General features: G+C 45.4%; 1 protein-coding gene across 7 annotated transcripts in view; it reads left to right on the forward strand.

Moving 5' to 3' along the window:
* LOC140202761 (aldo-keto reductase family 1 member D1-like) overlaps positions 1–12,421 on the forward strand; it is a 99,118-nt gene extending 86,697 nt beyond the window's left edge. For all 7 annotated transcript variants that reach the window (XM_072268065.1, XM_072268066.1, XM_072268070.1 and 4 more), the window contains 4 exons: positions 3,196–3,305; positions 7,917–8,082; positions 8,749–8,831; positions 11,921–12,421. In XM_072268065.1, coding sequence (XP_072124166.1) covers positions 3,196–3,305; positions 7,917–8,082; positions 8,749–8,831; positions 11,921–11,963 — 402 coding nt within the window. In that variant the 3' untranslated portion in view covers positions 11,964–12,421. The remainder of the gene's footprint in view (positions 1–3,195; positions 3,306–7,916; positions 8,083–8,748; positions 8,832–11,920) is intronic.
* Positions 12,422–14,544: the final 2,123 nt, after the last annotated feature.

Genomic DNA, 14,544 nt, shown 5'->3' on the forward strand with positions numbered 1-14,544 from the left:
GAGGATGTGACTAAACACATTGATGAAGGTAGAGCGGTAGATGTGGTGTATATGGATTTCAGCAAGGCATTTGATAAGGTATCCACGCAAGGCTTATTAAGAAAGTAAGGAGGCATAGGATCCAAGAGAACATTACTTTGTGGATCCAGAATTGGCTTGCCCACAGAAGGCAAAGAGTGGTTGTAGATGGGTCATATTCTGCATGAAGGTTGGTGACCAGTGGTGTGCCTCAGGGAACTGTTCTGGGACCCCTTCTTTTTGTGATTTTTATAAATGACCTGGATGAGGAAGTGGAGTGATGGGTTAGTAAATTTGGTGATGACACAAAGGTTGGGGGTGTTGTGGATAGTGTGGAGGGTGTCAGATTACAGCAGGACATCGATAAGATAAACCCAGATAAGTGTGAAGTGGTTCATTTTGGTAGGTCAAATATGATGGCAGAATATAGTATTAATGGCAAGACTCTTGGCAGTGTGGAGGATCAGAGGGACCTTGGTGTCCGAGTCCATAGGACACTCAAAGCAGCTGCGCAGGTTGACTGTGTGGTTAAGATGTCATACGGTGCATTGGCCTTCATCAATCATGGGACTGAGTTTAAGAGTCAAGAGGTAATGTTACAGCTATATAGGACCCTGGTCAGATCCCACTTGGAGTACTGTGCTCAGTTCTGGTCACCTCACTTCAGGAAGGATGTGGAAACTATAGAAAGGGTGCAGAGGAGATTTACAAGGATCATGCCTTGTGACAATAGGTTGAGAGAACACAGCTTTTTCTCCTTGGAGCAACAGAGTTTGAGAGGTGACCTGATGGAGATGCATAAGATGATGTGGTCATGTGGATAGTCAGAGGCTTTTTCCCAGGGCTGAAATGGCTAACATGAGAGGGCATTGTTTTAAGGTGTTTGGAAATAGGTACACAGGAAATGTCAGGGGTAAGTTTTTTACGCAGAGAGTGGTGAGTGTGTGGAACGGGCTGCCAGCGACGGTGGTGGAGGTGGATACGACAGGGTCTTTTAAAATACCCCTGGATACGTACATGGAGCTTAGAAAAATAGAGGGCTATGGGTAACTCTTGGTAATTTCTAAAGTAAGTACATGTTCAGCACAGCATTGTGGGCTGAAGGGCCTGTATTGTGCTGTAGGTTTTCTATGTTTTCTAAAAAGTAGTTATGTTCATATCATATCAGACTAGAGATAATAAAATTCCATTGATAATAATTAACATATAAAATAGGCAGTTTTATGTGGCATGACTCCTGCTACTGAAAACTAAGAAGTTGCCAGAAAAAAATATAGAAACAACTGTACTGTAATTACTGGAAAATTCACTGTATAATTCCATCTTCAGTATATTGGTGATTATATAAAGATACAAACAAGCATAGGAAAGTTAAACTACAAGAAAAGTAACAATTCTACACCCAGTCCAACAATGGTGAGCAACTTCTTTAATCTACCATGAATCATTAAGAACATACTTGTTATTCTGGACATGTAATGGATTGTAGTAAACATCAAATCCCAAACTGATGATTGATGTTTGTGATTGATTCGGGCGGCTGACCGAGGACGCAAGTGAGGAGGTGCCAGGGAGGAGGAGCTAGATGAGGCCCCAAGGGAGGTGCCAGTAGCCAAAGGGTGGTTATGTATCGTTTTGTTTTCGGATACCATGCTGTATGATATGACTGTGGACTGAGTTTTGGCGGGGAGTCGGAGGAGAGACGAGGAGGACCGCGGACGTGTGGAGAGGCTCCGGTCGATCACTCAGGGCGGTCCCGAGCCGTGAGTCGACGGAATTCGGGTGGTCGTCTGAAGTCGAATTGAGCTCCAACGTAGCGCGCAAAGAACTTGGACTTTGATAAGCGTTGGCGCCTTTTTTTTTCATTACTTTCCTCTCTGTATCAAATGTATATTAATGTCATAGAATTAGTAATATCTATAAAGTGTATTTGTTAAAATTTACTGGGTGTGCTGGGCTGGATTTCCCCTAGACATACACGAGCCAATATAAGTGAACGTTACAAGTGTTTTGTCCGTCTCCATCTCCAACAAATTATAGCTCACGAACTCATGCCTTTAACGTCTCTCCTATCTTCCTTGTAACCAAACTGAATACCTTACATTACCAATCAAATACCTAACTAAGTTAATCCCTTCTGCCTGCACAATGCCCATATCCTTCCACTCCCTGCACATTTATGTACCTATGTAAGAGTCATTTGATTGCATCACCACCGGGGCAGCCCATTTCAGGCAGCCACCACACTGCATAAAAATAACCTGGCCTGCATGTCTTTGAAATTTCTCTCTCTTACTTTCAATGCATGCCCTCTGGTATTAGACATTTCAACCCTGGGAAAATGATACTAGTTCTCTACCCAATCTATGCCTCTCATAATCTTATAAACCTCTATCCAATCTCCCCTCAGGATTTGCCGCTCCAAGGAAAGCAAGCCAAGTTTTCCCAACATCTCCTTATTGGGCACATCCTCTGTCATCCTGGCAGCCACCTGATGAACCTCTTTTGCACCCTCTCCAAAGCCTCCACATCCCTCCTATAATGGGGGGTGAACAGAACTGAATGTCCTTACTGAATCCTAACACACTTTCTCTGCTCTTGACCGCTAAGCTCCTGATTCCCTGACTCTCCTGCAAGAAAGTGAATCTCCGGGCAGTAAATGGTGACGTATACATACTTAGATAATAAATTCACTTTGACTTTGACTTCAAAATTATATAAAAACGAAAACAAAATTGTGACGGGTATAGATAGGGTGACTGCAGGCACCTTTTCCACTGAGGTTGGGTGAGGCTAGAAGTAATGATCATGGGTAAAGGGTGAAAGGGGAACGTGAGGGGGAGCTTCTTCACTCACAGGGTGGTGAGAGCATGGAACAAGCTGCCAGCAGAAGTGGTGGATTTCAACATTTAAGAGAAGTTTGGATAAGTACATGGATGGGAGGGGTATGGTCCAAGTGTGGGTCGATGGGATTAGGCAGAATAATAGTTCAGCATGTATTCAATGGGCAGAAGGGCCTGTTTCTGTGCGGTTGTGATCTATGACTCTTTAACTTTGATACTCCAAAGTAGACGGCAGAGCTGTTTTATTTTCATTCCTGCTGCTACAGAACAAATGCCCCTGCTGGCTTGTCGAACATAGAAGAGCCTTTTCTTTTTTGTCTTTGTCTCCGCTCAGGTCGAATGTCACCCATACTTCACGCAGCCCAAGTTGAGGGAATTCTGTAACCTCCACGGCATCGTCATCGTGGGATACAGCCCTCTGGGCACCTGCCGTGACCCCACATGGTAAGCAGAGTCACTAACTTCCTTCTGTGGGAGCTGCTGAGGTTTCTCCCAAGTCCTTCAGTCCTTCAGACAGAACATGGAGTATCCATCAAGATGCAGCTGGCTATTGTGCCTCAGCTGCTATCCTTGATGAGGGTGGATATCCTCCTAAGACAGACTGCTGTAATACACATTTATTGACCCTTCGTGTTATAGCATGAGTCAGCACACAGTACCAGTCAATTAGATAACCCACATCTCATTCTAATCCAGTTACTTCTTGCTCCCTCAGGAAATTACCCAGCATAATCAAACACCCACCCACCTCAGACATTCTCTCGTCTCCCTTCTCCCATCAGGCAGACAATACAAAAGCCTGAAAGCATGTGCCACCAGGCTCAAGGGCAGCTTCCACCCTGCTGTTATCAGACTTCTAGGTTCCCTAGTACAATAAGATGGACACTTGACCTCACAGGCTTCCTCGTTATGGTCTTTCATGTTACTGTTTACCTCCACGACATTTTCTCTGTAACTTTATTCTGCATTCTGCATCCTTCACTACTTCAGTGCAATGTGTGATAATTTCATATGTGTGGAGAGTACACAAGGCAAGCTTTTCACTGTATCTCAGTATATGAGACAATAATAAACCAATTCCAATTCTATCCTCAGCTCACCTTGAATCTAATGCTTTAACATTTGACAATGGATGAACATTGTTGTTTGTCCATCGTTGATGTCGATGAGGACCTCGCCACCATGATGATGGTGTCGAGACTAGCACGTGATTTGGATTTAAGTGAGGGAGAGTTGCGCAGCGTCAGCCTCATTCTCTCTTCCCAATTCCCATCTGGGTCCAGTGGCAAGACAGAGTCGAGACGTCTGGAGATGGGACTAGGCGCAGTGGATGACTAGGACGTCTTCTGTGTCTTGTCCTGCTCGACACGTTCCACGACGCTTGCAGAGACCGCATTCTTGACCGTTGGACCTTCCATTGGTCTTGTCCGCTCAATCCGCCGGAGTCTGTCTTCACATGCTGGGATAGACAACACCCCATCTCACCGAGGGTTTGAGACCCGTCAGCTACCCTCACCTGGTTTAGCCGGCTTGTCGAAGCCGTTGCCCGGGGTGTGGCCACTGTCGCATGCAAACAGCTACGGGGAGCCACAGGTGAGAGCTGAGTGCCAGGTGGGGACCAAAGGTGGACTAACCACCCTGAAAAGGACACGACATAGTAATCATGGACAGAACATTGTAATCATGGACAGAATAAAAGTGCCTTTATCAATAAGACAGAGTAGAGTGTTGTGGACTCCACCCAATACAACACAGGCACACCCCTTCCCACCATCAGTAGCATCTGCATGACAGCTGACTCATCAAAGACAAAAACCTTCATCAAAGATCTCCCATGCCATCTTTTTGAAGTTACCAGCAGGCAGGAGACACAGAAGTCTGAAGTCCCACACCACCAGGTTCTAGAACAGCTACTCCCCTTCAACCATTCAGTACTTGAACCAACCTGCAGAACACTAATTACTGCCTCAGTATAGGAAGACTATGACCACTTTGCACGACATGGGCTTTTTGTTCTTATTGTGTTGTTTCTGTCATTGTTGCTCAATTTCACTTTTTCTTGTAAAAGTTGTTTCTCTGATGCTCTGTGTCTGTGATGCTGCAAGAAGTAAGTTTTTCATTGCACCTGTGCATACATATATTTGTGCACATGACAATAAAGTTGACATTTTCTTTGTAACTTACCTCTCTCAGAGACAACTGAGTTGCCTAAAGGAACTCTAGTCTACTCTTTAGATTCTCCTAGAATGGTGAACCAACAGAATGCCAACCTCTTCAGCTTCAAATTTTGGCCTCGTCCTCCGGAACGGGTTAGGAATCGTGTGTGAGGATCAGAAACCTTTTAGTAAGGTGTGGGTTTAAGAGACCAGAGGTCATAGACCTAACTCAGGCCTGTGTGGCAGGATGAGAAGGAGATGGTGACGGATGCGAACACAACATTCGTGGGGAAGGTTTGGGACATGCTGAGGGGTGATACAAGTTGCTCAAAACAGGGTGGGAGGCTCAAGGATGTATGTAAATTGATTTTTTTAAGAACTGGTAAATTATCTTTTTATTGTCACAGGTACTGTGGTACAGGGAAAAGCTTTGTTTTATGTGCCATCCGTACAGATCATTTCACATCAGTGCATTGAGTTGGTACAAGTGAAAAACAATAACAGATGCAGAATGAAGTGTTACAGTTACAGAGAAATCGCTGAGCAGGCAGATGATAAGGTGCAAGGCTGTAACAAAGTTGATTGTAATATCAGGAGCCCATCTTATCGTTCTTGGAAACTGTTCAATAACCTTATAAGAATGGGATAGAAGCCATCCTTGAGCTTAGTGGTATGTTTCCTGCCAAGTGGAAGCCGGGAGAAGAGAGAATGTCTGGGGTATGTGGGGTCTTTCATTATGTTGGCTGCTTTATTGGGGCATCGAGAAGTATAGACAGAGTCCATGGAGGAAAGTCTAGTGATGTGCTGAGCTGTGTCCACAAATCTCTGCAGTGTCTTGTGGTCTCGGGCAGAGCATTTGCCATACCCAGCTGTGATGCATCTGAATAAGATGCTTTCTATGGTGCATCGATAAAAATTGGTGAGGGTCAAAGGGGACATGTTCAGTCTCCTGAGGAGGTAAAGGCACTGGTGTGCTTTTGTGGCCATAAGTGGTGTGATGCCACTGCAGAGAGCCTGTTCAGCGGCGTATTGGTAAGAACATGTTGCTCAAGGAATAAAGTCATTCTGAATGACACCCAGAAATGCCAAAATCACTTTTCAGAATGATGTGATATCTCATTAGAGGAAAAATCAATTTTCAATCACATAATACTGAAAAAATTATGCAATTTTATTTCTTTGCTATTTATCACCATATGTCCATTCCTTGCCTTTGTGGTTTAGAACGCTGTATATCACATTTTCCCCACTCCGTATCCAGGGTCAACCACTTTGTGAAACTGCAGCTTGTTCAGCACATCATGGAAACCAGCCTCCCCTTCATAGACTCTTGTTGACTCTTCTTCATAGTAGAACAGTCAACATAATCAAAGCAACACACACAAAATGCTGGAGGAACTCAGCAGGCCAGGCAGCATCTATGGAAAAGAGTAAACAGTCGACATTTCGGGCCGAGATTCTTCATCAGGACTGGAAAGGAAAGGAAGAAGTCAGAAAAAGAAGGTAGGGGGAGGGGAAGAAGAAGTAGAGGTAGAGGTCAGTCCACGAGACTACTGTGGGTTGATGGTGAGGTTAGGATTAGTGCGGAGAGAGTAGAGAGCAGTGCGTTCGGAATGAGTGAGGTTAGAATTGGGGAGACAAGTGATAAAGTCTAGATGGTTGATGTCTTGGTGGCAGCAATGAAAAGATCCAGAACAGGCAGAAGACCAGAGCAGGGCATTCAGGAGGAGGAAGAGTGCTGAAGATGGGAGAAGTGGTCATCAGCGCGGGCTGGAGAGTCCTTGCAAAGAAGCAGGCTCCGAGACGGATGCGGTGGATAAAGAAGTCACCGTCAAGGCAGATGTGGAACTCACTGAGGCGCAGGTGCAGGGGGACAAAAGGTGAGGCCCCTATGAGGACAGAATGTTCTGCCTCAGAGAGGGGAATGTCAGAGGGAATTGTGAATATCCGGACCGGATGAGAGCTAGGATCGAAGAGCAGGGAAGAAGGGCTGGTCATGTCAGATGAGAGAGGAAAGTTGGGGTGGGAGGAAAATGGAGGCTCCATGTACCCAAGAGCTGACCTTGGGGCCTGGGAGACACGGCATAATCAAAGACCTTACCTATCCAGGACATTCTCTCTTGTCCCTTCTTCCATTGGGCTTAAAAACGCATACCACCAGGCTAAATGGCAGCTTCTATCCCGGTGCAATAAGACTATTAAATGGTTCTCTAGTAGAATAAGATAGACTCCCGACCTCACATGGCCCTCGACATGGCCCTTACAACTTGTCGTCTGCCTTCACTGCACTTCCTCTGCGTCTCTTACACTTTGTTCTGCATTCTGCTATCGCTTTGTCTTGTACTACTTTAATGCACTGAGTAATGAATTGATTTGTGTGAACAGTATCCAAGACAAGCTTTTAGCTGTATCACAGTACTGTATAATAAACCAATACCACTCAGGTGTTCCCTGTCTCTTAGTGCGCACTGTTCGTTCTACTGTGACAAGCCTGTGGTTTCAAATGTCGTCACAGCAAATTAATCACATGATCAAATCCACTGGACTGGAAAGAGCCAGAAATACTGGGGTTCAGTTCCTACTCTCTGCTGAGTGAACCGCAGTCACGTGTCCCGAGTCGGGGAGAATTAAGGAGGATTATCACCACCATCACTCCTCCCCACACCAATCTCTACTGTGAATTCCCATTCTTCTTGTGCTCTCCCACTGCCAACCACTGTTCAATCTTCCCACGACTGCGACTGTGTGCAGAGTCGGGATGGGTGCCGAACAGCTTGGCCTGGTAACTACTATCTTGCCTCACAGGCGCCAGGTGATACGCAGCACCGCAGAACAGGACACCTTTCTCTCGGGAACGGCCACTGCATTCTCCAATGACATGCTGCTTTTCTGTCGGCAGGGTGAACATGAAGATTCCCCCCTTGTTGGAAGATCCTGTCCTCAATGCTGTGGCAACTAAGTACAAGAAAACCGCTGCACAGGTGGCCTTGCGTTACCAGATCCAACGCAAAATTGTTGTCATCCCAAAAAGTTTTAACCCAGAGCGCATCAAGCAGAATTTTGAGGTAAAGTTTTAAGATTCTTTTATGACGAGATAAACACTTCAAACAGCTGCATGAATATACCCATGACAATGATTTTGCACCATATGAACCTCTTTATATTCCTCCAACTCCTTTACTTAAATTTACTTATTCACCTTGAACCCGTATTGGATCGATTGCAAGACTATGGCAGGTGAGCATGTGGCCAATCGATCACATGGTGAATTGATTTTGCAGACTTTCGGGTGCGCACGTTTACGCTTCGCAGGCCCAGTACATTGCTCCCGCGCTGTAGGCTGCCCACATGTACCATGGCTGACATCACTCAATAATACCCCATATTCCCACTTACTCCGTCACCATTTTTGTTCCGTGCAGCGTAACACACTTCAATTACTTTGTGTCACAGCTAGCTTCATATTCTACCTGTTCTGTGGGGGCAACTTTGTCCTAGATTCCCAACCGAATCTGTTACTCTCGTTCTGGTCTCTGGATAGACACCGAAATGTTTCTGGTAGAAGCAAACACAATGTCAGCCCAATCATTCCTCTCAGGATGAATAGGAAGCGAGAGCAACAGTGCGGTTGCTATCCAGGCAAGGAATAACTTAAAGGCGAACTTCAGTCGATAAAAACCAAATAACTTTTATTTTCATCTTACTGCTTTGAATTCTCTTTTTATTTGTAGATTTTTGACTTTTCTTTAGCGGATGAAGAGATGAAAGCCATTGATGCACTCAACAAAAATCAACGATACGTGGAGCTTTTAATGTAAGCCTCCCATTTGTTGAACAGATCTCATTGCTAGCAGTCTCATTTCAGAGCATCCACCTACTTGAGGCTGGGCTTGTGTCCTCTTTGAGCCTTAAGGTGTGACCTGATAGAGATATACAAAATCATAAGGAGAACAGATAGGATCTCTATTTGGGGGGGGGGGGGGGGTGGCAAAGATAAGAGGGAAGAGGGTTCTGGTTTGAGGTGAGAGGAAGGAGTTGAGAGGGGACGTGAGGAGGAAGTTTTACCTCACAGTAGTCCAGAACATGCCGTCTGAGGAAGTGGTAGGGGCAGATTCTCTAACAACATTTAAAAACAAACCTCCAGACAAGTACTTGAATCACCAAGGCATAAAAGGGCACTGACCTGTGCAGTAAAGTGGAACTAATGGAAACTGGTACAATGGGCAATATGGAGTTTTTGAGCAGAAGGGCCTGCTTCTGTGATGTGCATCACTTTGATTGAACAATGAGGGATGATTGTTTAATGTGACGCGGTCCCTTGTTCACACAAATCTCACTAATCTCAACCAGACCCAGTTCTAGACTTGGTTCTCACAACACTTCCTATTTGATAAGACACACAAAGTGCTGGAGCTGGAATCAGGCAGCGTCTGTGAAGGAGAATATACTACACTGATGGTCAGAATTTACAAGAAAGATATTAATAAGATTAAAAGAGTACAGAGAAAATTTACAAGGATGTCGTTGGGACTTGAGGACCTGCATTGTAGGGAAAGGTTGAAAAGGTTAGGACTTTACTCCCTCGAGCACAGGAGACCGAGGAGAGTGGATAAAGAAGTCACCGTCAAGGCGGGCGTGGAACTCACTGAGACGCAGGTGCAGGGGGACAAAAGGGCAGTGTATAGTCTTGCACTTCAGTATAAGGAGTTAAGGCATTGGCTAGTTTCTAAATGGAGAGCAAATTCACAAATGAGAGTGCAAAGGGACTTGGGGAATCCTCGTGCATAATTCCCTAAAGGTTAACAGACAGGTTGAGTAAGGAAGGCAAGTGCAATATTAGCATTCATTCTGAGTGGACTAGAGTATAAAAGCAGGGCTGTTAAGCTGAGTTATTGGTCAGACCACATTTAACATATTGTGAGTAGTTTTGGGTGTCATATCTAAGGAAGGATGCACTGGCATTGGAGAGGATCCAGAGGAGGTTTACGAGAATGATCTCAGGAATGAAGGTATTAATGTTTGAGGAGCATTTGATGGCTCTGGGCTTACACTTGCTGGAGTTTAGAAGGATGAGGGGGATTTCATTCAAGCCCACCGAATATTGAAAGGCTTGGATAGAGTTGGTTTGGAGAGAATTGGTTGGCAGACAGGAAGCAAAGAGTGGGGATAAACGGGACCTTTTCAGAATGGCAGGCAGTGACTAGTGGGGTACCGCAAGGCTCAGTGCTGGGACCCCAGTTGTTTACAATATATATTAATGACTTAGACGAGGGAATTAAATGCAGCATCTCCAAGTTTGCGGATGACACGAAGCTGGGCGGCAGTGTTAGCTGTGAGGAGGATACTAAGAGGATGCTGAGTGACTTGGATAGGTTAGGTGAGTGGGCAAATTCATGGCAGATGCAATTTATTGTGGATAAATGTGATGTTATCCACTTTGGTGGCAAAAACAGGAAAACAGATTATTATCTGAATGGTGGCCGATTAGGAAAAGGGGAGGTGCAACATGACCTGGGTGTCATTATACACCAGTCATTGAAAGTGGGCATGCAGGTACAGCAGGCGGTGAAAAAGGCGAATGGTATGCTGGCATTCATAGCAAAAGGATTCGAGTACAGGAGCAGGGAGGTACTACTGCAGTTGTACAAGGCCTTGGTGAGACCACACCTGGAGTATTGTGTGCAGTTTTGGTCCCCTAATATGAGGAAAGACATTCTTGCCATAGAGGGAGTACAAAGAAGGCTCACCAGATTGATTCCTGGGATGGCAGAACTTTCATATGATGAAAGACTGGATCGATTAGGCTTATACTCGCTGGAATAGAAGATTGAGGGGGGATCTTATTGAAACATATAAAATTCTAAAGGGATTGGACAGGCTAGATGCAGGAAGATTGTTCCTGATGTTGGGGAAGTCCAGAACAGTTTAAGGATAAAGGGGAAGCCTTTTAGGACCGAGATGAGGAAAAACTTCTTCACACAGAGAGTGGTGAATCTGTGGAATTCTCTGCCACAGGAAACAGTTGAGGCCAGTTCATTGGCTATACTTAAGAGGGAGTTAGATATGGCCCTTGTGGCTAAAGGGATCAGGAGGTATGGAGAGAAGGCAGGTACAGGGTTCTGAGTTGGATGATCAGCCATGATCATACTAAATGGCGGTGCAGGCTCGAAGGGCTGAATGGCCCATTCCTGCACCTATTTTCTATGTTTCTATGAATCCAATAGTGAGCGAATCTAGGACCAGAGAGTACAGCCTCATAATAGGACATCCCTATAGAAGAGAGGTAAGGAGCAATTTCTTTAACCAGACAGTGGTAGCTGACCTACTTCAGCACATTGTGTGTTTTGCTCAAGATTTCCACCATCTGCAGAATCCGTTATGTTTCTTATTTTCTTTTGAATGACCGCTTTGATTTTCCCCTGACCTTTCCCACTGATGTAACCATTCCATTGGGATGAACTAACAAAGCATTAATAAGGTACAAGCAGATAATGATCAACCTACTTCAAGTACACAACCTGCCAACTTTATTGGAGCAGCTGTTGTTCAAAAAAAAATCCACAGCTGGACTGGAAGGAAAGGGCAAAGATACCAGAATGATTTCCAATCCTGATGACGGGTCTCGACCCAAAACATCAATTGCTTATCCATTTCCATAGATGCTGCCTGACCTGCTGAGTTCCTCCTACATTTTGTGTGTAACTCTGGATTTCCACTATCTGCAGAATCTCTCTTGTATATGTTACTAAGTTATCTTCTTTTCTGTAGTCTGACCTATTGTTATTGAAATGCAGCCCACCACAGTGGTATAATCTGCAAATTTATAGATGGAATTAGAGCGGAATCTGGTTGTGTTTTTTGTAATCAAACCTCACACTGTCACCCTCTGCTCTCCCACTGTAGATGGAAGGATCACCTAGAATACCCCTTCGATGATGACTATTAAACTGGAGAGTCTGCTGGAAGTGTTGCAACAATGCAGAAGGGAAGCTGTGGTGCTGAATCGAGCAAAATGAAATTAATTTGGCAGTACATATGTACCGCAACATAGTAGTAAATTTAGCAAATGCAAATAAGGACAAAGTTTCACATTTTAGTGGTGCCTGATCACATTTCCCAGAATTCACGAGACACAAAGACTTGCCACAAGTAGTTAGCGCTTTCACACAGTAGTAGATATAACCGGATAAATTTGGTGCCTGATCAGTAGTTGTGCTGTATCAAATGCCTGGGCTCTCTCTGCCTCTGTTTTGATCCTTTGAGCAGGGCTGCTCTCAGCTTTACCACTAAGGACGCTGTGTCTTGTCTACTGCACCTCAAATGAGGGGTGATCACTATTCTACTGCAGCCCACAAATGTAATACAATTTCTGAAATGTAATAAATAAAAAATATAAATTTCTAACTGCATCAGCATAAATCCCGGTCTGTATGTTATTGATGTGTAGGTAACGGTCTGCAGCCTTCTGGGCACACCTAGGGATGGACAAAGATGAGATTATGCTTGGTCGGAAACGCAAACCAGCTTTTCCTTTTTTTTTGGCACGTGTGTGCGTCTGTGTGCTTGTGTCCGTGTGTGTGCGATGTTGGCGGGACAATATCTTTTTCATGCCTTTACAAGGCGCGGAGCGAGAGAGAGAGACTGTGTGGCACGCCACTCCTCACACAGACATTTCGCAGTATTTTTCCCTTTATTTTATGAGGTCGAGTTGCGATCTGGACACTCAACCCGGCACGGATGGAAAGCACACTCGGGAGTGGACCCGACTGGGTTCGAACCCAGGAACCTCCGTTCCGGAGTCCGGTGCTGATGTCATTGCGCCAACAGCCGGCCCAGACAGATCAGTTTTTCCTAACACTTACTCAGACTTTAGGGGAAGTTATGAAAAGTTTAAGGTACACAATGGCAGATTGTTTCCTCTAGATGAGGAACAAGAGAACACAGATATGGGTGAGTGACAAATACTATTCTAAAGCTCTGGTTGCTGCACTTATCAAAAGTGCCAAATGGATGGTGCAGTTTGGCTTGATACTGAGATCCCTCTATCACAGAATCCTGCCTTTTGCCAATTCTTGACACAGTATATGAGCTGTACATAAGCTAGTAAATTGGTTTATTCTTGTCACGTGTACTGTGTGTGGCCTCCGTCGGTCGTGGTCGACCATGGGTACTGCACCTCTGGTAGTCACTGGCTTGTCGAGCAGCGTCGACTGTGGTTATTGAGGCTGATCCTGAAATGGCAGGCTCTGCTACAGTTGCTGTATGTGTAGGGCATCGTGGAATTGTTGTCCGCTGTCCGCTGTGCTCTCCGTTTAGCTCTCCGCTCCTCAAACTGACTCAGGATCACTCTTTCTCCTTGCTCTAGGTGTTGCTGAAGAGTACCTCACCATTTGTTGCGGTCATCTGCTGTATCCTCCCAGCTCTCTGTGTTGACTTTAAAGGCTTTCATGTCGCAATTACAGAAGTCCTTGAAGTGAAGCTGGGGTCTACCAGTGTTCCTCTTGCCTGTTGCTAGTTCTCCGTAGAGGATGTCCTTTGGCAGTCTACCATCCTTCATACGACGGACGTGGCCCAGCCAGCGCAGTCTGCGTTGTCTTAAAAGCGTGAACATTGTGGGAGGTCCAGCGTGGGACAGGACCTCAGAGTTTGGGGCTTTGTCTCTCCAGGTGATGCGAGGATGCGGCGAAGACTGTGCAGGTGAAAACTATTGAGTTTCCTCTCCTGCTTGGAGTAGATGGTCCAAGTCTCACTACCATACAGGAGGGTGCTGATAACGCATGCATTGAACACAGCAGTCTTGGTCTTTGTAGCGAGTTTTGGATTCTCTCTGACCTGCGAGGAGAGTCGAGCAAGGATCGATGCTGCTTTGCCGGTAGCCTATTGATTTCAGCATCAAGGGAGAGAGTGTCGCTAGTGGTCAACCCCAAGTATGTGAACTCGTGGACCACTTCTAGATCGTATTGTCAACGGTAATGACTGGAGTCTCCATTACGTTCTGGGCAAGGACATTTGTTTTCTTTAGGCTGGTGGTAAGCCCGAAGTCCTTGCAAGCCTTAGAGAAGCAGTCCATGAGAGCTTGTAGTTGCTGTTTGGTGTGCGAGTTTATAGCAGCGTCATTGGCAAAGAACATGTCGCATATTAAGATCTTTCACACCTTTGTTCTTGCTCTCAGACGCGCAGGGTTGAACAGCCGGCCATCAGACCTGGTGTGGATGTAGATGCCTTCTGTTGACATCCCAAACACGTGCTTCAATAGCAGAAAGAAGATGCCGAATAATGTTGGGGCCAACACGCATCCTTGTTTGACTCCACTACGAATAGCAAAGGGTTCTGATGAGCTGCCATCATACTGAACAGTAGCCCTCATGTCGGCATGGAATGACTTGAAGATAGTTCAGAGTTTTGGGGCACAGCTGATCTTGAGGAGAGTCTGAAAGAACCCATCCCTGCTGACAAGGTCGAATGCCTTGGTCAAGTCGATGAAAGCGACATAGTGGGGTTTCTGTTGTTCCCTGCACTTCTCCTGG

The sequence above is a fragment of the Mobula birostris genome, chromosome 9, assembly GCF_030028105.1.
Source record: "Mobula birostris isolate sMobBir1 chromosome 9, sMobBir1.hap1, whole genome shotgun sequence".
Classification (NCBI taxonomy): domain Eukaryota; kingdom Metazoa; phylum Chordata; class Chondrichthyes; order Myliobatiformes; family Myliobatidae; genus Mobula; species Mobula birostris.